Raw genomic sequence first — 24,267 nt, 5'->3', positions numbered from 1 at the left:
ACTCCCCCTGCTTGTGTTCCCTTCTCTCGCTGGCTGTCTCTATCTCTGTCGAATAAATAAATAAAATCTTAAAAAAAAAAAAAACATTTCTAGAAAGAATTCATAAAACTACAAATGATTGTACATGAGATGAAGGAGAAAAAAATCATGGAACTGTCAAATCAATTTTTTAGTGCTAACATTGTGCTAGTGTAAAGTTACTAATGGTGTATTTAAGAGGAGCTTGTGTTTTTCCTTTCAAGCTTGCCTCCCTCTGCTGTGGAATGCAATGTCATTTAATAAACATGTGCTGAGCACCCACCATGTGCTAGGTAACGCCAACAAATGGCATGAATGAGACACAATTCTTCCTTTCAAGGGGCTCAGATGTAGTGTGGGAGACAGACAACAAGCTACAAGGAAGTGCTAAGTATTTATTAGAAGGATGTGAAAGGAGGCCTACAAAATGTTCCGGAAAGTATAACTTATAACTATTTCTTACAGTATATTCAGTAGAACTTCACAGATAGTAGGGAGTGGGGCATTCAGAGAGTAGTAGGCTTATTAGCTAACCTAAACATTTTTTCTGATTCAAAAAAACAGTTCACCTGTTTTACACACCCCAGCTCTTATAGCTACCAATCTGCTCTCTGTACCTATCAGGAGCTTATTTGTATGTTTTTTAAGGTTCCACATATAAGAAAGACCATTTGGAAATTTTCTTTGCCTGACTTATTTCATCTAGCTTAATGCCCTCGAGGTCTACCCATGTTGCTGCAAATGGTAAGACTGCATTTTTTATGGATGAATAATATTCCACTGAAAATATATTTCATATATATATATAACAATTTCTTTATCCATTCATCCGTGAATAGGCACTTAGTTTGTTTTCATATCTTGGCTATTGTAAATAATGCTGCAATGAACACCGGGGGTACATATATCTTTCCAAATTCATGTTTTTGTTTTCTTCAGATAAATACCCAGAAGTGGAACTGCCATATAATAAAGTAAGTTCTATTTTTAATTTTTTGAGGACCCTCCATTTGGTTTTCCATAGTGGTTACACCAATTTTCTTTCCTACCCACAGTACCCAAGGGTTCCCTTTTCTCCACATCCTTATCAACACTTGTTATTTCTTGTCTTTTTGATAACAGCCATTCTAACAGGTATGAGGTGACATTTCATTGCAGTTTTGATTTCCATTTCCCTGATAATTCATGATGTTGAACATCTTTTCATGTACCTATTGGCTATCTGTATGTCTTCTTTGGAAAAATGTCTATTCAGATCTTCTGTCCATTTTTAAATCAGATTATTTTTTGTTTTTTTGTGGGGTTTTTTTTGTTTGTTTTTTTGCTATTGAACTGCATGAGTTCTTTATATATCTTGAATCTTAGTCCCTTATCAGATATAGGATTGCATATTATTTTCTCCCTTTCCATAGGTTGCCTTTTCATTTTGTTGATAGTTTCTTTTGCTGTACCAAAGCCTTTTATTTCGATGTAGCCCCACTTATTTATTTTTGCTTTTGTTGCCTTTGCTTTTGCTGTCAGATTCAAAACATCATCATCAAGACCAATGTCAAGGAGTTTACTGTCTATGTTTTCTTCTAGGAGTTTCATGGTTTCAGGTCTTTCATTTATGTCTTTAATCCATTTCAAGTTAATTTTTGTGTGTAGTGTAAGATAGGGGTCCAGTTTTATTCTTTTGCGTGAAGCTTTCCAATTTTCTCAACACCATTTATTGAATAGACTATCCTCTTTCCATTGTATATTCTTGGCTCCTTTATTGTAAATTAATTGACCAAATATACATGGTCAATTTCTGGGCTTTCTATTCTGTTCCATTGATCTATCTATCTGTTTTTATTCCAATACATACTGTTTTGATTACTATAGCTTTGTAATATAGTTTGAAATCAGGAAGTAGAATGCCTCCAGCTTTGTTCTTTTTTCTCAAGATTGCTTTGGTTATTCAGGGTCTTTCGTGATTCCAAACAAATTTTAGGATTGTCTGTTCTATTTCTGTGAAAAATACCACTAGAATTTTGATGGGGATTACACTGAATCTGTATATTGCTTTTTGATGGATTGTTTAGGGTTTTTAATATATAATATCACGTCATCTGCAAATAATGACAGCTTTCGTTCTTCCTTTTCAATTTGGATGCCTCTCTTCTTTTCTTTTTCTTGCCTGACAGCTCTGGCTAGGACTTCCAACACTATGTTCTTAAACGTAAATGAACAGAATTATCTAGTCGAAAGACAAAGAGTGGCTGAATGAATAACAAAACAAGACCTATCTATATGCTGCCTACAAGAGACACTCTTTAGATGTAAGGATACACATAGACTGAAAATTAGAAGGAATGGAAAAAGATATTTCATACAAATGGAAACCAAAAGAAAACTGGAGTAGCTGTAGTTATATCAGATAAAATAGACTTTAAATCAAAACTGTAATGAGACCAAAAAAAGTTGTTACATAAGGGCTCAATCCAACAAGAAGATTTAACATTTGTAAATACTGATGCATCCAACAGAGAGCAACTAAATGCATGAAGCAAATATTAACAGGGCTAAAGGGAGAAATACAATGATAGTAGGGGACTTCAATGTCTCACTTACATCAATGGATAGATCATCCAGACAGAAAATCAATAAAGAAACATTGACCTTAAATGACGTGTTAGATCAGATGGACTTAACGGATATTTACAGAACATTCCATCCAAAAGCAAAAGAATACACATTCTTCTCAAGTGCATATGGAACATTTTCTGAGACAGATCATATGTTAGGCCACAAATAAACTTAAGAGAACTGAAATCATATCAAGCATCTTTTCCAACCACAATGGTATGAAACTAGAAATTAATTACATGTATAAAATTGGAAAATTCACAGATATGTAGAGACTAAACAACATGCTAGTGAAAACCAATGGGTCTTTTCAAAATCAAAAGAAAATTTAAAAATACCTTGAGACAAATGAAAATGGAAATGTGCCATACCAAAATTTATGGGATGCAGCAAAAGCAGTTCCAAGAGGGACACTCACAGTGATAAATGCCTACCTCAAGAAACAACAAACATTACAAATAAACAACTTAACATTACACCTCAAGAAAACAGAAAAAGAACAAATGAAGCCCAATGTTAGGTAGAAGAAAAGAAATAACAAAGATCAGAGCAGAAATAAATAAATGGGGGCGCCTGGGTGGCACAGCGGTTAAGCGTCTGCCTTCGGCTCAGGGCGTGATCCCGGCGTTGTGGGATCAGGCCCCACATCAGGCTCTTCTGCTGTGGGCCTGCTTTTTCCTCTCCCACTCCCCCTGCTTGTGTTCCCTCTCTCTCTGGCTGTCTCTATCTCTGTCGAATAAATAAATAAAATAAAATCTTTTAAAAAAAAAGAAATAAATAAATGAAATAGAGACTAAAAAGACAACAGAAAAGATAAATGTCACTAAGAGCTGGTTCTTTCGAAAGATAGACAAAATTGGCAAAGCCTTTAGCCAGAGGCACCAAAGAGAAAAACAGAGAGAACGAGAGAGAGAGAGAGAGAGAGAGAGAGCACACACTCAAATGAAATCAGAAATGAAAGAGGAAACGTTACAACTGATAACACAGAAATACAAAGAATCATAAGAGACTACACTGAACAATTATACACCAACAAATTGGACAACCTAGAAGAAATGGATAAATTCCTAGAAACATACCACCTGCCATGACTGAATCATGATGGTACAGAAAATCTGAACAGACCAATTACTAGCAAGGAGATTGATTCAGAATCAAAAACCTCCCAAAAAACAAAAGTCCAGGACCAGACCGTTTCACTGGTGAATTCCACCAAATGTTCAAAGAAGAATTAATATAGATCCTTCTCAAACTCCTCCAAAAAACAGAAGAGGGAGGAACTCTTCCAAACACATTTTAAGAGGCCCTGATACCAAAACCAGACAAGGATGCCACAAAAGAAGAATATTATAGGCTGATATCCCCAATGAACATAGACATGAAATTCCTCCACAAAATACTAGCAAACTGAATTTAACGATAGAGTAAAAGGATCATATACTATGATCAAGTGGGATTTACGTCAGGGATGCAAGAATGATTCAATACCCACAAATTGGTCAATGTGATACCTATCAACAAAACGAAAGATAAAAATCATATGATCATCTCAATAGATGCAGAAAAGCATTTGATAAAATTCAACATTTATTTATGATAAAAACTCTCAACAAAGCAGATACAGAGGGAATGTACTTCAATATAATAAAGACCATATATGATAAGCCTATAGTTAACATCATATCCAACGGCGAAAAACTGAAAGCTTTTCCTCTAAGATTAGGAACAAGACAAGATGAACACTCTTGGTCATTTCATTCAACATTGTATTGGAAGTCCTACCCAGAGCAATTAGGCAAGAAAAAGAAATAACCGACTTTTAAAACTGATGTAGCATATGATTTATTTCTGTGTTTGTATTTGGTTGCAATATGTTAAGAAAATCCTGATGTTCATGGGTAACTATAGGTATCACTCGCTGTCTGAATCCCTGCTCTATAAACTCAGGGACCAAACAGATTCAGACAAATTTTCAGATAAATGTTTTGCTATTTGATACTCTTATTACTTGTATATGAAACTTAGAAACAAAACTGACACAAATAACACTGAATCCTTTTCTATGGGAACTCACTGTAGGAAATTTCTGTATCCATATTTTGGAAATGAATAGATTGAAACAGCAAGGGATAGTTATACTGGAAATGATAACAGTTCCTTAGCATTCATTTTGTTATCTCACAATATGCCTCAAACTAACCCAAAAGCTTGAAAAATGCAGTAGTTAAGATGTTTTTATTTCAAATTTTAACACTAAAGATAATCTGACAACTACTTGATTTCCTTAATAATCAGTCAAGGCGCATACAAAATGTAGAGTGGGTATACAGAATCCTATAACAGAATATATGTCATATACGTGATCTTCGCTTTGTTTCCTTATCGTGTAACTGGCCGCTACTCCACACAGAAACGTATACCCAACAGAGACCCCCAAGCTCTGCCTGGCATGGAACTGAGTGTGCTAAATATGTTTAATAAGAGGAATTTCCTTATTCAATTCATGATCTGGCTGGAATCTGAAAAACACTGGTGCTGAACTTCCTTATCAATGACTAACTTATAAGAAGTTCAAATATATAAGCCCAAACAGCAGAAAACACTTAAGGTTAACTTGATAGGCTAATTCAATGCCTTAGTGGCCTGAATGTGTTAAAATTTCATATGTAACATGTTAAAGTATGCATGTGTTTTTGTTATGACTACATAAAACCGTTTAAAATCTTTTAAAAACGAAATGCAAATTAAACATTTGCAGAGCTCCTCAAGTATCCCCAGGAAGCTTCTGCGGACCAGAGTGTGAAGACTACCGGCTTACGGCCCTTGAGGTTAAGACGTAAATCTACAAGCAACGATCTGGTGCACCTATCTGAGGATCATCAGGGTATTCCTAAACTTCCGCCAAGAACAGATAGCATTCCTCATTATCCTGAAAGCGGTAAAGCTCAGAAGCAATACTGAAGAAACATTTTTAAGATTCTGAGTTTGAATTAAAGCGGCTGGGCCCCAAATCTGAGATACAGTATTTACTTCTCAATGTTGTTCATTCACTGATTCTCTCAACATTATTCACTGAACACCTACTATGTGCCAGGTGCTGTTCTAAACTTTGAGATACGCCAATGAAGAAAATAGACAAAACCCCAACCTTTATGGAATTTAGAGTCTAGTGAAGGGGGGAGTGGTGGTTGGGAGACAGACCTTAAACACAAATAAGAAATATGATAGATAAGTTATTTTTGTTATAAAGTGACAGGTACAATGGAAATGGAATGGAGGAGAAAGGCTGCAATTTTAAATAGGATGGTCAGGGGAGGTGAGGAGATGCAAGTGGGTCAGTGACTTGAAGGAGGTGAGAGGTAAACCAAGAGATGGGCTGGAGCAGTGGGTCTCAAAGTGCAGTCCCAGGACCATCAGTATCTCCTGAAAACGTGTCACTGGCTCAGAACCATGGGGAGGGGCAGGTGACAGTCTGTCTTGGCCCTCCAGGAGATTCTGATGCACACGAAGTCCGAGACTCCTTAACTTCTACGTTCCTCTCTGGGCAGTGCTGCACGGCTGCACGTTGAAGAACAGACCCTGACAGTGGAGAGCTCCCATTCGTAGTGTTTGCGGATGTCCGCGGTGTGAATACTCCCACCACAGCTGATTTCGAGCTGCCAACATGACTCACTGAAGCAGGAGTTGTGAAGGGTTGTGTGCAATCCACTCCCAACACTGACTTTAGGTCCCTATGTCCCCACTATTGTTGAGAACATTTAAAAATGATGGGGAATTGCATAAATCTGGCTGAAAATGTTAATGTTACTTCAGATATAAACGTAGGGTGTTCTACTGGCATATTACTGTTAATCAAATACAGATCCCAATTCCTCAGAAGTTAGCATTAAGACAATGTATAAACTTCATTTAAAAAAATAAGTTCATTAGCATTAAACCCCAACTTCCTTTACTCAATGAATCTCTTTACCTTTTAGCTGGGGTTCCTCTACTTCGCTTTGTTCGCTCCCACTATAATTAATATTTTGGACCCTCAAAGCTTTCACTGACTGGGATTTGCCATGGCGAACGTGCAGGGCTGCCTCTCCAAGAGCGCGCATCAGTCCAGGCCAGGCCATCAAGGAGTATGTATTACGACAACAAAATCTGCATGTATCTGCAGATGAAGTGAAATTTCAGTTCGATTTGCCATTAAGAAACTTCCCTTAGCCTAAAAGAACGGCCCTATTTCTGTCAATCGGGGCAGATTATAGTTTGTGGAAAAGATCTTAAAAGTATAGCACCGTCTATGAAGAAAAAGTCACTCTCTAACATACTCCTGAGAAACAAAAAGTGTTTGCTACTCTCCGGAATCTATGCTCCACACACTCCCCAGTCTGCATCAGCCGCCAGCCGTCCCACCCACACGCAGACCCCAGCCGGCCGGATCAGCAAATGTGCACGAGCTCGCACTCCCGTAAAACAATGAGGTCTTTCAGGCCTTACAATCTTGTGAAGAAACAGGCTGAAACGTCATGGGAAAAATTAGGAAATCTCGGAGGAAAACAGCTCACAAAATGAGGGGTGGAACCACTTGCTCACATGTTCTAATTCCTGAACAAAGGGAAACAACCGTGACAGCCCCCTGCCTGCTCTGACCCTTCTATTTCAAAAGAGAGGCGTCCTAACCTCCTTTTCTTTTCTTGGGGATTACAGCAGCAAGACATAGACATCGGAATGAGAAAATTTTTAAACCTAAAGGAGCAAAGTGTAATTTCAAAAGCTTTATCCTCAAGAAAAGTGTAAAAACCAACCCAAACTACCAGTCTTGTTCGGCAATCCATAATACCGGCACGATTACAGACCCACTGGACTTCAACAATTGGACAAAGAAAAACAGAACGCCTGCTAATATACATACATACGCATATTTTTTAGGTCTTCCTAAGTCTTCTTGCTATTAAATCTCACACAACAACTAGCTCCACCTCAGCAGTCCTTCCTCCTTACCTGCCATACCTAGTTTATACCTTTCACACCTGCCTCGCTAGCTGGCCCAGGGGCGACCAGCGCTCCACCCTCCAGCTCCCGGCCGTTGCCCCAAGTTATTCTGCTTGCAAATTGCCCATCTCTCTTACCCACCAAACAACATCTCTCTCGCCTTAAAAAATCTCAGTTTAAGACTTAGTACGGACTGCACAATGAACTTCTAGATTCAGTATATTTGCAAACTTGTCAACAAATTTACCCTCTACTTTAATATGCTTTTATAACCCCACTATATTTTCCAATTGGTTAAATTAATCAAACTTTTCTAAACTCTCTGATGACACGGTCTGAGTCAGTCCTCCCCTATGTGATCCCCAACTTGCCACCAAATCGCTATATGTAAGATTTTACCAACTGGGAAGCACCACAGGGCATGTCAGCTGTTGTCGGTCTGTAGTCAATGCGACACTTAACCGTTTGGGGAAAAGACTCCTAAGTGACTTATTATTATAAAGCCCTATGTGGAAGAGGTGCTTATTTTGCTCCTGGAAGAAAAAGGCAACATGTATTGAAATCATGAAAATGTTTTAAAAGGTATAACAATTTAAAAAGAGACAAAGAGACATATCCCACAGTGAAGAGAAGAGTCCATTGAGGCTGAGAGCCTTACAAAGATATCTCACAGACATGTCACCAGTACCAGTCCAAGCACCCAAGCAGAAGAACAATCTGTGGGAGAAGCCATTATTTGACAATGAGGTAGAACTCTGGGTCAGGTAGTGAGCTGGGTGGAATTTAATGCAAACTGATCATGCTAGAATGCAGGAGACGGTGGTGAGAGGCACTGTCAGAGAGGTGAAAAGTGAGTTCAGTCCACAGAGAGATTTCACAGTCAACACGCCTGGGAACGTAGGTCAGACCAAGTCCAAAACCAGTGGGTGAAACTCTGCTGCATATCAGAATCAGCTATAGAGCTTTTAAAAATCCCACTGCCCAGGTCACATCCCATACCAATAAAATCAGAATGTCTGGGGTGGGAACCAGGCAGCCATAGCTCTTGAAGATTCCCAGGGGATTCTAATATGCATCAAGGGTTTGGAACCACTGTCCTAGACTCTGCTGGTAAAGGTTTTGCTCAATCAGGAAAGAGCACAATAACTTACGTGAAAGGTGGTCATGGTGATGAGTCAAAGTAAACTTTGACACTTCTAAGTGGGAAATCATTACTTTGGTTCAAATAAGAAGACACAGTCTTTAGAAGACTCCTGATGAACTTGGGGCCTTGGGTTTTAGACTAGGAAAGGGAAACTGGGCATGATGATAGGTAAGCCCCATTGACAACATAACACAACTGGGATATAGACCATTGTGCTGTCAAGGTATTCAGCTTTACAGTAAGCAGCCTAGATGCAAGGCCTAGGCCAGTCACCTGCTGGCTGTGGGGCTACAGGCCACTGCCCAACCAAATAACCCCAGTGTTCTATCTGAGGTGTCATCTACCCTGGCTGCTTATTAGCATACCAAATGCAGGCTACAACCCCAGACATTCTTACGGGTTTGCAGAGGGACCCCAGGATCCATATATTTTAAACCAGCCCCCTCCCAGGTGACTGTTATGTCATAGGAATGTGGAGACCGACCAGCAGAGAGTCTAAGAGAAAAGAGTCCGAGGCCATACAGTTGGGACTCAAATCCCTGCTCCACCAGTTACTAGCTATGGCTCAGTTTCCTAATTTGCAAAAATGGAGCTAATGGATAAGACACTTTTTGTGGGGCTTACCTGACAATCCATTAATCCACCTCACTGGATCATTGTGAGTATCTGGTGTAACACCTGGTACATAGCAAATGCTCAATATTATATGCATCACACACATACACAGACAAGTGTGTATCTGTCATAAGCATTAAATGGTAAGATGTATATAAACTGTGTAGTACTGTCTCCATGCAGAAACACTCAGTAGGTGCTAAGCTGATGCTGATGGTGGTGGTCACGGGAAAACCCTGGAACTGGCAGAGAGGAAGATTTCATCCTCTCTCCATTGCATGGCAGAAAGCCACAATTATAAAACCTAAAAAATTATGGGGATGGGGAGGAATCCTTTTGCTCTGTCTTAATTATTAGGCGGTCCCACTAGCCATGGAAGGGTTGTTCTATTGCAAAGTAATGATGGAAATGTGAGCCTCATGGCAAAAAAGAGAAATGTGGACATGTGGCCCTACCCCACATGATGATAAACAGCAGAACATGACATCCTGGGGAAACTCAACACCCTCCCTTCCTAGGGGAACCCAGAGTTGCCGTGTGTTTTGTCCCAGATCACACTGGTAGTGGCAGACCTGGGATCAGACTTCAGAGCGGAGCTCTATAGTTTCCGGTTCCCTCCATCGATCATCCCTGGTGAGGAACATGTCTGGGAGGGACATCAGAGGAGATATGGTGCGTGCGGTCAGAGCCAACGTGAGATGAGGAATGTGTTGCCCTGTTTTCCAACCGCTTCCTTCCTTACTCTGCCCAATTCCCTTCCCTGGTCCAAATTCCACACCCTGCAGGCCATTTCCGGCTGAGATGGAGGATATGGAACACTAGAAAGCAGCCGTGGTTTGCTTTGTGGCCAAACTGTTTTCTTGGGGATGTTCAGGTCCAATTTCAAAATACAAGACAACTGTAAAAAGGGTTTAATTTCCCAAGTCTTCATTTGCATATAACTGTTCGGGGTGTTAATTTATTAGGGGATACTTGCATGTTTTTTATCCACCGACCTAGGACAGGAAATCCTGTCTTTCAGCTGCTGAGTCTCAGACCACTCCATCTGAATATTCTCGCTGACAAATGTGACCTTGTCTAGGTTCTGAAGAATTTAAGCACTCCCTCAATGTCATTTCTACTTGACCTTAGCAACATGACCAACCTGCAAATTCGGTACTGTTTAGTAAAGGTACAACATTCACGTCCTGTCACCAATCCCCCTCCAATTCCAATCCAGTGACCCGGGGCTAGAACCTAATCCAGAAGATTACAAAGCAACATCCTGATGAGTTGTCATGGCAACCCCTAGATGTCAGACATCCCATGTCCCAGGGCTGTAAATTCTCATTTTTAGTCGATCCATATCCTACTATTTCATGTATAACAACCAACTAAAATGCAATTTGGTATGTCAGCTGCCAAGCATAATAAGAGATGTCATTTGCTATTATAGCCAATAATAAAAGATTTCTAGTTGCTTCTGTTTTCAAAGGTACAGCAAATCACTGTGTATTCTAAGTCCATTGGGCTGGTCCTCAAAGAGAGGCTATTTAGTCAGGCTTCCCCTATTTTTATTTAATTAGTCAATATTTAAGAGAGCCTTGGAAATGAAAAGAACTCTACTGAAAGCTATGCATTATTATTTTCTGAACAGGAGGAAACACACTGATCTTCAAACTTTCAATAGACGCTGTATATTTGATCCAAAAGACACACACACACACACACACACACACACACACACACACACACACATCTGTGATCCAAGCCTTTCAAGGACACAAATATACAACAAGGGTGCCTTGCAAGACTTTCAATTCTTTGTAACTGGAGAAAAGAGAAATACATATCATTGAAATCCAGGTAATTCAAACATCTTGTTTTATTTATTTATTTATTTATTTAAAGATTTTATTTATTTATTTGACAGAGAGAGACAGCCAGCAAGAGAGGGAACACAAGCAGGAGGAGTGGGAGAGGAAGAAGCAGGCTCCTAGCGGAGGAGCCTGATGCGGGCTCGATCCCAGGACTCTGGGATCACGCCCTGAGCCGAAGGCAGATGCTTAACGACTGAGCCACCCAGGCGCCCCAAACATCTAGTTTAAATCAGCAGTTTTGTTATTGGCTGAATTGTGTTTCCCCCAAATTCATATGTTGAAATCCTAACCCTCAGTACTTCAGAAGGTGTATTTGGAGACAGAGACTTTAAAGAGGTATTTCAAGTTAAATGAGGTCACCGGGGTGGGCCCTAATCCAATATGTTCAGTATTCTTATAAAAAGAGGAGATTAGGGGCACCTGGTGGCTTAGTAGGTTGAGCGTCGGACTCTTGGTCTCAGCTCAGGTCATGATCTCAGGGTCGTGGGACTGAGTCCCACATCGGGCTCTGCGCTCAGCACGGAGTCTTTTGCAGATTCTCTCTCCCTCTCCCTCTACCCCACCCCTCCACTCTCTCTTTCTCAAATACATCAATCCTTAAAAAAATTTTTTAAAGAAGAGGAGATTAACATACAGACATACACACAGAGAAGACCATGTGATCTTCAGCCATCAACAAGCCAAAGAGAGAGGCCCTCGGAAGAAACCTTACTGACACCTTGATCAAGCAAGGAATTCCAGCCACCGAGAACTATTGAAAAAATAAATTTTTGTTGTTTAAGCCACAGTGTCTGTGGTACTTTGTTATGTCAGTCCCGGCAAACGAATATAAGTTCCACCCTTTTCACATTCCATATCAATTCCCCAGAAGTGCCCTTCATCTTGAGCATAATGAAGTCAAACTTACCTCTGCAGGTGTCTCTGCCTGTCGGCCCTCCCCTTATGGCCCGGGGGGCTCCCTAAGCACAGACGGGGCAGGCTGGACTCTAAGACACTCAGGAGCTCTGCTGGCAGGTTGATGCGGAGAGAGCTCTCCTGAAATTCCCATTAGCTAAAAAAGCATTAACATCACTTCCGTAAATAGCAAAACTGATTGCTAGAGTCGTGTGTATCTTTATTTTCCCCTGCTTATCATTTATCAGAATGCTAATGAGAAATCTCCCGGAGATGAACAGCAAGCTGAGAAGGAAAGAAAAATGAAGACACAGATAATACATAAGCCAGATTATCAGTCCTGAAATAATCCAGAAGTAGACATATGATAAAATCACACTATGTGGGGCTTTTTAATCCTAAAAATAAGCAGAATGTACAGAAGTATACAGAAGGCTGCATGTCAAGAGTTATAAAGCAACATCAACCAACACCTGTGTAGAGGGGCAAATTATTTTTCTGCTAAAGTTCCAGGAGAACTTTTCTCCTTTTGGGTTTTAAAAATGAATTTCCACTACACTCCTTTTTCCATCTCCACAATAGCTGCCAGAAGGTTCAAAACCACATTTATGGCCCATTTCTAGCAAGTCTGGAAATGGTTTTCTTGATATCTTTTATTAATTTCTAGCCTCATTTTCCTGCTTTTTGTTATCAGCCTTAATAGGGTGTATCTTTGGAGTCAACTTATATTTTTTGCCATAGCGTGAGGTATTATTAAGTAGCCTTCATTAAGCCTCAGATATTTACGGCTGCTTTTCTTCCAGAGCACCCCTTTGATCTGTGAGATGGGAGATTTCACGCTCAAATGAAAATTTGTTTCAGTTCACGGAGAAGTTGAAACAACATCAATTTCTCATACTTGTTTTAATCACAATATGATAAGCTAAAATGGAGAAGAGAGCTTTGCTAGGAAGCTGGACCATGAGAGGTGAGAAGCTGCCTTTTTTCAGGAGGGGGGAGGCTGAGACTCACGGTACCGGCCAGACCCAGAAGACACATAAGTCCCCTGTGGTCAAGTACTTATTGGACTACCATCCAATCCCTTTTTCCATGAAAGAGTGTCACCACAAGCAATATACACCAAAGCCTGCCCTGGGTACAAGTCTCCAGCCTTGTTGGATGGATCCTGTCTGCTTCTGCTTATGTACTACCCCTGCTCCACCCCCGGTGAAATCGACTTGACTATAGTGCTAGCTGGAATTATATAGGTCTAGTTTGAATTTTGTATCTTTTACTGGCTGTGTGATCCCAGACAAGATATTAAGCTGAGTCTCAGATGCCTCATCTGAAAATTCGGATAATAAAGAAAGTACCTCTTGAGGTTTATGTGGGTATTAAATTTAATAACACACGTAGGGTCCTAAGTAAAATATCTGGTACACCACAGTCAACACTCAATAAATATGAGCTATCATCATTATCATCATCATCAGGCTAATGTGAGAAATTTCCCAGGATGATTTCATTTCTGTATGATCAGAGAGGGTGCCAGCCACAGCCTTGTGGGCCAGGCTGAGCAGAAGGAGCGACGGCTGGCCAGTGCTCTGGTTTGGGGTTCTACCTCACTTCACGCATAGCATTTACATGTTCAGAAATTGGGTGATTAGGGCTCCTGGGTGGCTCAGTGGGTTAAGTGTCTGCCTTCGGCTCAAGTCATAATCCCAGGGTCCTGGGATCGAGACCCACATTGGGCTCCTTGCTCAGCAGGGAGCCTGCTTCTCCCTCTGCCTACAGCTTCCCCTGCTTGTACGCTCTTTCTCTCTGACAAATAAATAAAATCTTAAAAAAAAAAAAAAAGAAAGAAATTGAGTGTTTAAAGGACCCAATTTAGAGTTTTCCTGTTAGCCTAAAAGGCCTGTCTTCTTTGGGCTTTTGCTGGCAGAGCGGCAGAATGAGAACCCTCCCTGGCTCCTTATCTCCACTTTCATCAGCGATGCCAATGCCTGCACTGGGGTCTTCTGGGCTGTGTGGACTGGGGAGCTGGTGAGGTAGGTACATTTCCTGGAAATACAGGCAACAATTTCCTGTGGCTTCCTCTGTTTTTGATGTAGAGATGAACACACATAGAAAATAAACACATCAAGGATCAGAGCTTCAGTCAATGGTGTTGCAAATGCTGAAAATACTGTCATTTCCTCATAAACAGATTCAGAAGTACAAAGTATAGGGTGTCTTCCCAAGAGCATTCTCCCTACTAGGGATCTGTACAGTAGGACTGCAAGGTGACAGGGAGAACACAGCTAACCTTCCAAGCCTGTATGACATCTATGACCTGCTGCTGGAGTTGATGAACATTTCCATGAACTGAGACCCAAGTGAGCAAGAACCAAATTTTCCATGAAGGCCTGTGTTTTGCATAAACCTTAGCCTGAAAAAGCTCTGGTCTGGTCACAGGGCTTCAGCAAAGATTTCTCTAGAATTTGGGGCCTGGTCAGAAAAAGTTCACTCTCCGAAGTGGAAAGTAGTGAAATTATTAGTGAATTTAGCTGTTTACATAACTATCCCAAAACAACCATTTAAGATTAAATAAAGCAATGCATCCTACATTTGGGAAATGGCCAGATTCACAGAAGGTGACCACAGTGTGTCCTTAGAACCAAAATGAAGCAAAGAAAGAGACATCTCGGTCAATGACACCACAGCCCGCCTAAGAGGTGGCAGAAGGATGTGCAGTCTGCACAGGGTTCATACAGGTCAAGGCGGACACAGAATGCTTACGGAGGCAGGCTGCTGAGTTCCAAATTCCACCTTTACCATTCACTAGCTAAGTGCCCTTGGGCAAGTCACTCGACCTCTCTAAACTTCCGCTTCCGCACATGATCTCTGTTTGTGCACCACTGGCTTCCCTTCCTAAGTGAGGATCTGCTCCTGCACGCCAGCTGGGGCGCCCAGCATTGCAGCCAGTCACACAACACAAAGACAGTGCAGTTACAGGACATGGTTAACACTTTTCTGCTTCAGTTAGTCTGTTTCTTGAATCCAAAAGGTCTTGGTGAATACACCCCATGTGTAAGAATTGCAATGAGAATCTTCTTTTTTTAAAGATTTATTTATTGAGAGAGAGAGAGAGAGAGAGAGAGAGCGCACAATGAGAATTAAATTTTAAGTAATATAATTCAGCAAACACAAGAAACACTGGTTGCCTGCCTAGAAAGATGGGTCAGCATAAGTGCTGGAGTCTGACTGCCTGAGTTCAAATCCCAGCTCCTTTCACACGGTCCCTCTGGATGAACTGCTTAACATCTTCGTTTTTGGTTTTGTAGTTTGAAAAAAATAGGCTGATAATAATAACTACGTCACAGGGTCGTGAAGATTGAGTTTATGTAGAGAAAGCATTTAGAACAGGTCCTGACACATATAAACACTCAGTACATGATAGCTCTTATTATTATTACAGAGATAGAGCTGTTCTGACTGCTGTGTGAAAGTCACTGATCTAGCGAGAAACAGCCTTCATTAAGAAAAGAATCATTCTTCTCGATAATCCAGCTTGATAGAAAATCCCTCAAGGACAATTAGAAAGACTTCAATTGCTCATATTCGAACTCAGCAAGCTCTAATATTTGGCCCCCTGAGTGGACTTGCTGACCAAGAGGATGTGGCCTGAGCAAATGAGCCACGTCCATCGTGCTACCTGACTTCCCTCTTCCTCGGTGTCACAGATGACAAGAACGTCTCGGTTCTGAATTCACCTGCCATAAATGTCACGATGAGTCAATTCTTGCAAGTCACATCTCTCTAGGAGAACTAACAGATTTTGGTCCCATGTTATCTCCCGTGGCTATGTCCTTATGCAGCCCACCCTGAACAACCAGCCCGCCTCACTCTTGTTGAAATCTGTGTTAATTTCAACTTGAGCCTATTTTCTGCACTAATTAAATGCAGCATCTCCTTCACCCTGGCTTCCTGTGTGATGTCATCACTCATTCTCTCACTCACTCACTCATTCATTCATTCATATTTAAACTATTACTGAGCACCAGCTATGCCCCAGGTGCTAGGCTAGAAGCTGGATGAACAAACACAAGCGAGAAATAGTCCTCAAGCTCTTTAGAGTCTAGGGAGGCAGGGAAGTCAACCAACCATCCGAAAACCATGTGCAAGGACAGAGGCGTAACTGAGGCATGAGGAGAGCTCAGGCCTGCAGGGGGAAACCCAAAAAGAATTCATGCATTCAGCACAAAGCATTTGAGAAACCAAAGGTTTGTCTAAAGCACAGAGGGAGTAGAGGGGGGAAAGACAGGCAGGTCCTAGACCCTCTGGGATATTAAGTGCTTCGCAAAGGAATGTGTTCTGCTGAGGAAGAGAAGTCCTGGAAAGACTTTATGCAAAGTTACGACAAGATTCAACTTTGCCTTTAGAAAGATCATTCTGGTTGGCCAGATGAACCAGGGGGCCATATATGGACACTGGGAGGCCAGTAAAGAAGAGGTTACTGTGTTCACCTAGGAGAGAAACGGTAAAGCCTGGATACAGAAGGAACACTGGAGGGAACAAAGAAGGGAGACTCTGGGATTCCAGAAAATGGGAGAAACTGTAATATGGGAAGTGATTCTATTTCAGTTCCATTGGACAGAATGGGGGGCCTGTCACTGGTCAGCTACTTCTGGAAGGAATGGAGACTACAAATTAAATCCGTGCACTACCCCTGCTTGTGCTATGCCAATGGCATCCGTGAAACAGTGCAAAGCCATACTCCGTGACCCAGGGGTGACGACACCCTCATTTTAGGAGCCTAGGCGAACTTGAAGATATAGAAAAGGGCCCTTACATTAAATATTCATTCTTCCTCGCCAAACAATTAGAAGTTATTATGACCAGTCATGATTTGGGGCCTTCTGGCTCAGAGACATCCTGGCTTCTCTGTCATCCTTATGGGCTAATTGAAATTCCCTCATTGTCAAGCCCAGTGTAGTTTTATTTCCTTAGTACCTATTTCCTACCACTTTACCTTCCAAATGTTTTCCCTTTGAATTTAACTAGATAAATGCCATGAGCCCTGCCGTAACATTAATACTCTCAGTGAGCATTCATTTTACATCACGAGAAGAACATCTGACCATATCTATTTGTTTTGTGACAGTACAGGCTTTGGGGGGGAATTCTCAAAACCAACCATTTATTTTATATTAAATATAAAATGCAATGGAATCCCTTCTGTACCACTGGGTTACACTGTAGTCAGCTTTTCTGAATGAACCTGTTGCGAAATACTGAGATCTCTACATAAATAAGTTATGATTTCCATTGTACTCACCACATTACAACCTTTGACAAGAAAGTAGAGCCACAAAGGGGGTTTATTAAGTCCAGGTCAGAACTCCACCAGGCCAGACTCATGGCCTGGTGGATATCAAAGACAACGGTGCAAAAGGGACAAAGGAGAACATCAAACATTCCAGGCAGGGTCTTGTAGGGAGAGCCAAATGAATTTTAATTTTAAAGGGACACTGGTCATTCTAGAAATCAACATGTGCTGAATCCCAATGTTTCAGATATAAATACCAGAAAACATTTAGGAAGCAAGATCAATACCCTTGTTAGAAATCACTACTTACCGGGATCCATTATTAGCTTAAACTAAATTTATAAAACAATGGACCTGTCTCTTAGCCAAAGATATTCATGCGTGAGAATGAAGCCATATTCTATATGAAGCTAAGGGAATTTTACAACAGTCTGAAATCCCCATTGAAAAAAATATACGTATCTGTATTTCTATCTATCAATGCATCTGTACATCTATCTATCTGTTAGGAAAGTATATTTAATGAACTCCCTGAAACTCTCAGAGAAAAATTATGAGAAGACACACACTGGCTAGACACATTTCAGTAGTGGTTACCATAGAAACAAGTTGGTAGGTTTCTTTTTTGGAGTTGTGCCTTTTGATAAAATATTAAATTTTGTAGAGTATTTGCATATACATACAACAGTACAACTGCTGATGTCCACCTAAAATTATATTTAAAAAATTAAACTAGTTCTACTTTTAGTTTCTAATATCTATAAAGAAAAAATTCATTCTTAATAAGCTGATTTTTTTTTTAAAGTCTTTCTCTGCCTCTCCACTGTCTCGTCCTGGGAAGAAGCTGAGGTGAGAGGGTGGTAAAGGCATGAAGACAGGAACCTCAGAACACCAGGCCGGTCTTCCTTGAGAGAGGCTCAGGATGGCTTTCAAACCGTTGGTGCTCATGTTCTCCAGGCCAACTAACTAGACAGCTCTGGTAAATTGCTTTTAATTAAACTAATACTTGTATCTCATTTTTTTATGGTAAGATGGCTCTTTCCCATAATGTGAGAAACGACGGTATGTTCCCCCCTTGAGGAAGTAAGAGTTGTAATACTGCCATATGTGCAGCTCACCAGGCATCTCCTTTTTATTTATATTTAATTATGTACTTGCTGGGAGGCTTAGAACCCTATAATGCACACGTCACACTTCCTATTTTAAAAATTAAGAAAACATATACATTGTAATATAAAGATCAGAATTGCAAAGTGTAACAACCACTTACTCAAATATTGCCTTTATAAAAATTTTTATTTATTTTTTATTAGTTTCAGAGGTAGAATTTAGTGATTCATCAGTTGCATATAATACCCAGTGCTCATTATATCAAGTGCCCTCCTTAATGCCCATCACCCAATTATCCCTTCCCTCCCACCCATCTCCCCTCCAGCAACCCTCAGTTTGTTTCCAGAGTTCAGCATCTCTTATGGTTTTCCTGCCTCTCAATTTTCATCTTATTTTTCCTACCCTTCAAATACTGTCTTTAAAGCATAAGGAATAGCAGGATAGTTGCTGCACTAAATTTTTCAGACTAAAAGCCACTGGGGTGTTTGCTGATCAGTGCTATAATGATACTTGGGTTATAATCATTAGACAACCCAATATGTATGGGGCGTGCCAGGAAGAAGCCTAACAATTGCTTGACCTGGGACCTAAGATGTCCATGAGTCACAAACCCAGTAATTTTAAAAATTAGGGTTGGGGACTTAGTTTTCTGTTAGAAGGGACCGTCCGCCCTGGAATTAAACCAGGAACCTCAAACCCTTTAAAACAATGAATTCCACAACAATCCTAACTTCTAGACGTAAGAAGTAAATCACATTAACATCTGAGAAGACGCTATGAACTTTCTGTTTTGAAGGTCAAACTAGGAAAAGAAACAAGAGAAAGACCAACTGAAAATGTCATGAGTGAACCTGAGCCAGGTCCTGGCTCTAGAATTATAGCAAGGTCCCGATGGGACATTAAAGGGACACAGCCACTCTAGAAAATGATTTATAATTCTCTTTTTGCTTTAAATACTACATATATGTATGGATGTACATATTTCAATAATCTCTGGAAATAAGCACATGTTTCTATCTATTACTATATATGACTAAGACATAAATCTTACCTATATGACTAAGAGATGGACCTTATCTTTATATGACTGAGAGATGATGGTTATCTCTGGTAGGATCAAATGACATGTGTGTTTCTCTATTATAAATATATGTAAAAAAAGGAGATAGAGATAGATATAGATATATTCTGGCAATTAAAAAATTTAAAAAAAATCCACCATATAAAGATTAGTCAAATAGTGGGATGACTGGGACACCTGGGTGGCTCAGTTGGTTAAGCATCTGACTCTTGATTTCAGCTCAGTTCTTGATCTCAGGGTCTTGAGTTCGAGCCCAATGTTGGGCTCCGCCCTGGATGTGGTGCCTACTTAAAAAAAAAATAGTGGGATGACTAGAAAAAGAAGTATATGAATCAACCCCAGAGCAAACCTCTACTCTTACTTCAAACTTGCTAAGTAAAATAAAGACACAAAAATTAATCTTACAGATCACGATAAAAACTGAAAAAGTTCTATTTATACTAGTTATGTGCGAGGCCAGAAAGAAGTTTAATTCAAAACATAATGGAGTAAATGAAAAAATATTATGCTTTTTAATACTACAATTTTTTTTAAAGATCTTATTTATTTATCAGGGAGAGAGACAGCATGAATGGGGGGCAGGGGTTGAGGGAGACGGAGAAGCAGACTCCCCACTGAGCAGGGCACCCAACACAGGACTCAACACAGACCTCAATCTCAGAACCCCAGACCATGACATAAGCCGTAGTCAGATGCTTAACAGACTGAGCCACCCAGGTGCCCCCTTTAATACTATAATTTTTATTAAATATTAAAAAGTTTAAAACACACTAATCCTTTTAAAAGTTTGTTACCTTCATAAAAAATGTAAAGTAGATTGTAAAGTAATTCTCAGATCAATGAAGAATGTTTTACGCTTCAAGGAGGTAAACTAACTGCATCCAAAAATTTTAATTTAAATGATATGAATTTTAAATATAATTTATGTAACAATGAATTTTTCAAACATATGGAAAATATTTTCCTTTGGTCTAGGATTAAATCCACAATATTTAGCTAGAATTTTTTAAATACTCTGGTACTGTCTGCCTTACGAATTCTTATATTAAGAAAAAGAATTCACACACAAAAGAAAAAGGACACACAAAAAAGTAATTGTTGTTCCCCATTGCTCACTATAATAGAACCTTGCAAAAATCATAAATTAAATAAGAGGATATATAGTACAAAAGTCTTTCATATTCATCACAAAACAAGAAAGTAAATTGACTTCCAGGGGTGCCTGGGTGGCACAGCGGTTAAGCGTCTGCCTTCAGCTCAGGGCGTGATCCCGGCGTTATGGGATCGAGCCCCACATCAGGCTCCTCTGCTATGAGCCTGCTTCTTCCTCTCCCACTTCCCCTGCTTGTGTTCCCTCTCTCGCTGGCTGTCTCTCTCTCTGTCAAATAAATAAATAAAATCTTTAAAAAAAAAAAAAGAAAGTAAATTGACTTTCAAAACCATGGCTTACACAAAATCAACTATCAATCTTCGGCAGGCAATTTATCTGCTACGTGGATTAGCTGGAGTGAACACTGACTACTACATTTGCTTTACCAGGAACTAAGGCCCTATCTTCTGCATCACAAACATTTGCAGGCTACAGAAGACAACCAAATGTTAGTATTGCTTCCAGCCAAACATAATTAAGAAGCTAAATCTGCTAACTCCCACTACAGTAATATAATGCTATTTCCAAAGCCAAACAGACATTACATTTGAACTCTTATCACTCTTCTCTGCAAGACACTTCTCAATGGCAGCTGCTGGTCCATGGGGTGGTTTTACCTATCACAGCTACAACCAACCAAGTCCTGCTGTTTAATCACTTAAATGGCACCAAGACTGGGACAAACCTCTCCAAATGGCTCCCCTTCTCACCTATCCCATAGGTGGTTGCTGGGGGCAGGTTGGGACAGGAAGCCATACACATTCAACTTCACCTAGTGGTCAGCTGCTGTCACACTGTGTGGGTATGGATCTTCTCTCCTCCAGTGGTCTCATCTACAAAATGGGAATTGCTGTGAGGTTTAAAAGATAGACAAAAATAAATCATTCAGCACAATATTAAAAGCACGACAGTTACCGGCCCTGTCTTCACCCTCAGTTCTTGTCTGTTGTCAAAAGCCAGGTGAGACCCAGCTGAAGCTAAAGCTGGGGTGAAAGGAAAAGGGGGTAGGAGGTGGGCCAGAAGACAAGAACCTGTCACTCAACAGGCTGGGCAAGCTCTCCTGCTCTCTGCCTGCCCCTCACAGCTTGAAACGTCTGTGTGCCACAGAGAATTGCCTAACTCACTTTTTATTTTTTTAACCACCCATTACCAGCTACAGGCTGATGAGATAATATGTAAGATAAATGAAAAAAAAATTAAAAATAGCTAGAGATACAAGGTAGGGGCAGATTATATAACAGAAGAAGTCGCACCCAGGATTTTGTTTCGTGTTGGGATGTTATTCTGTTGTATCTGAGTACAAACTTCTTACAGTTTACTTGGTATTTTTATTAGTAGACTTTATTTTTTAGAGCAGTTATAGGTTTATAGAAAAACTGAGCAGAAAGTTCCCCTCTTGTCAGTTTCTCCTGTTATTAACATCTTGCATTAGTATGGTAAACTGGTTATAATTAATGAATCAATATTGATACATTATTACTAACTAAAATGCACCGTTTACATCAGCATTCACTCTTTGTATTACACAGCTCTACAGGTTGACAAATGCATACTGTCATCTATCCACCATTACAATATTATACAGCCTAGTGTCCCTGCCCGAAAAATCCACTGTACTCCAGCTATCACCCTGCCTATGACAACCACGGCTCTTTTTATTGTCTTTATAGCTTTGCCTTTCCTGTAGTTGGAATCACACAGTGTGTAGCCTTTATCAGGGTATCTTCTTTCATTAACAATATGCATTTAAGGTTCCTCCATGTCTTGATACCTCTTCATGTCTTCGTTTTAGTGTTGAGTAAGATTCCATTGTATGGATGTGCCACAACTTATCCATTCATCTACTGAAGGACACCTCCTGGTGTCCTTCTAGTTTTTGGCAATTACAAACATTCATGTGCAGGTTTTTGTGTGGACATAAGTTTTCCACTCATTTGGGTAAATAACTAGAAATGCAGCTGTTGAATTGTATGGTAAACTATGTAAGAAACTGCCAGACTGTCTCCCAAAGTGGCAGGACCAATCTATAGCCAGGAATATTTAAAAATCCTTCTACCAAAGTGTATCTTGTTCTATCTATACAATGTGACTAAGAAACAGTCCCAGAACATTACCTATGATCTAAGTGAAGGACAGTTAACCGTCAGAGTATGACCAAACATTTAAGATAACACTGAAAAATTCAGCAGTCCCAGCTAGTGACTTTGGGCAAATTACTTGACTTCTACAGGCTCAAAAAAATGTAACTACTCATGAAGACTGTCTTTAAAATACCTAAGAGTTGTTAAGTCTTATGCAATTCTTAAGAGGGCAATTATGATTTTTGTGATGTCAGTAATTCCATTTGACTTTTAAACTAATTTGTGTTGGTGTCATTTTCAATGAAACATTAATAAACTGTAGTTGAGACTTTGGAGAAAACGTTTAATGATCAAGATGGCAGAAACCTCTTGGATGGTTGAGCTGTTGTTTTTGTTTCTGTTTTGGTTTTAGATCATACAAATTTTTTCCTGTTAACAGAAGAAAATGTTATATTTTCACCGGAGACATTTCTGACTAGTATTATGGTCTTTTTTCTACACCTACCCTAATATTAGAGAGTAATTACTCCCTTCTCACAAACTTTAAAGTCTGGCACCACTGGGGAACTCCATGAATTTGGCAAAAATATGGTTTGGTTCCCCAAAAGTAAATTTATTTTCTCAGCATTTTTTAAAAGATTATTTATTTATTTATTTGAGAAAGAGAGAACATAGAGGGAGAGTGAGAGGGAGAAGCAGACTCCCCGCTGAGTAGAGAGCCTGATGCGGGGCTTGATCCCAGGACCCTGAGGCCATGATCTCAGAAGCTGAACTGACTGAGCCACCCAGGTGCCCCTTTTCTCAGCATTTAAATAGTTCTTTGTCATAAAACACTTACTACTAAAACAGTACTCCATTCCCCCAAACAAAACAAAAGTCATCTATCTAAAAGGTAGTAAAATGTCATTGAATTGAAATAACTGAAATGACTGAATAACTGAATCAGGTATAGGACATTTAAAAAGAATACTACTTTTGTGTAAATAGAATAAGATATATTTTTATTACTTTCATGTAAAAATTAACATTTTCTAAATACTTACTATGTACCAGATGCTATTCTAAGGTCTCCACATATATCTTTTCAGTTAGCTTTCAAAATAACTCTTTAAGGTAATTAAACTTATTGCTTCCGTTTTACAGAATCAGAAATTGAAGATCAAACAAGTCAAGCAGGCGCTCTGCTGTGATCTCTCCCGTCTCCCTCTCAGGAACTGCAGCCCTGACCCAGAGCCCCTGGATAATGGCTGGGTCCAAAATTCTTGTGGACAGACACTGCTGCCTACCTGGACAGACAAGTATCAGTGGCTTCTGGGGTCTCCATGTCTGCATACAGTTGCCCCCCACACACACTCATGCATGCACAAACACAAAAACACGTGCGTATGTGTGCTTTGCACAAATGCTATGGGGACCACCATCTGGTCCATCCCATGTT

General features: G+C 40.0%; 1 protein-coding gene across 4 annotated transcripts in view; it reads right to left on the bottom strand.

The window, feature by feature from the left end:
- The window catches only part of BACH2 (BTB domain and CNC homolog 2), a 348,609-nt gene that overhangs the window by 270,081 nt on the left and 54,261 nt on the right, over positions 1 to 24,267 (bottom strand). The window contains exon 2 of one of the 4 annotated variants that reach the window (XM_057311189.1): positions 21,459 to 21,598. The exons of the other annotated variants lie outside the window; for them this stretch is intronic. Within the exon in view, the coding sequence (XP_057167172.1) occupies positions 21,459 to 21,510 (52 nt within the window). The 5' untranslated portion in view covers positions 21,511 to 21,598. The remainder of the gene's footprint in view (positions 1 to 21,458; positions 21,599 to 24,267) is intronic. 4 annotated transcript variants of the gene reach the window in all.

This window comes from Ursus arctos, unplaced genomic scaffold (genome assembly GCF_023065955.2).
Source record: "Ursus arctos isolate Adak ecotype North America unplaced genomic scaffold, UrsArc2.0 scaffold_13, whole genome shotgun sequence".
Taxonomy (NCBI): domain Eukaryota; kingdom Metazoa; phylum Chordata; class Mammalia; order Carnivora; family Ursidae; genus Ursus; species Ursus arctos.
Note: the sequence above shows the minus strand (reverse complement) of the source record. Positions and strands in the feature narration are given on the sequence as shown.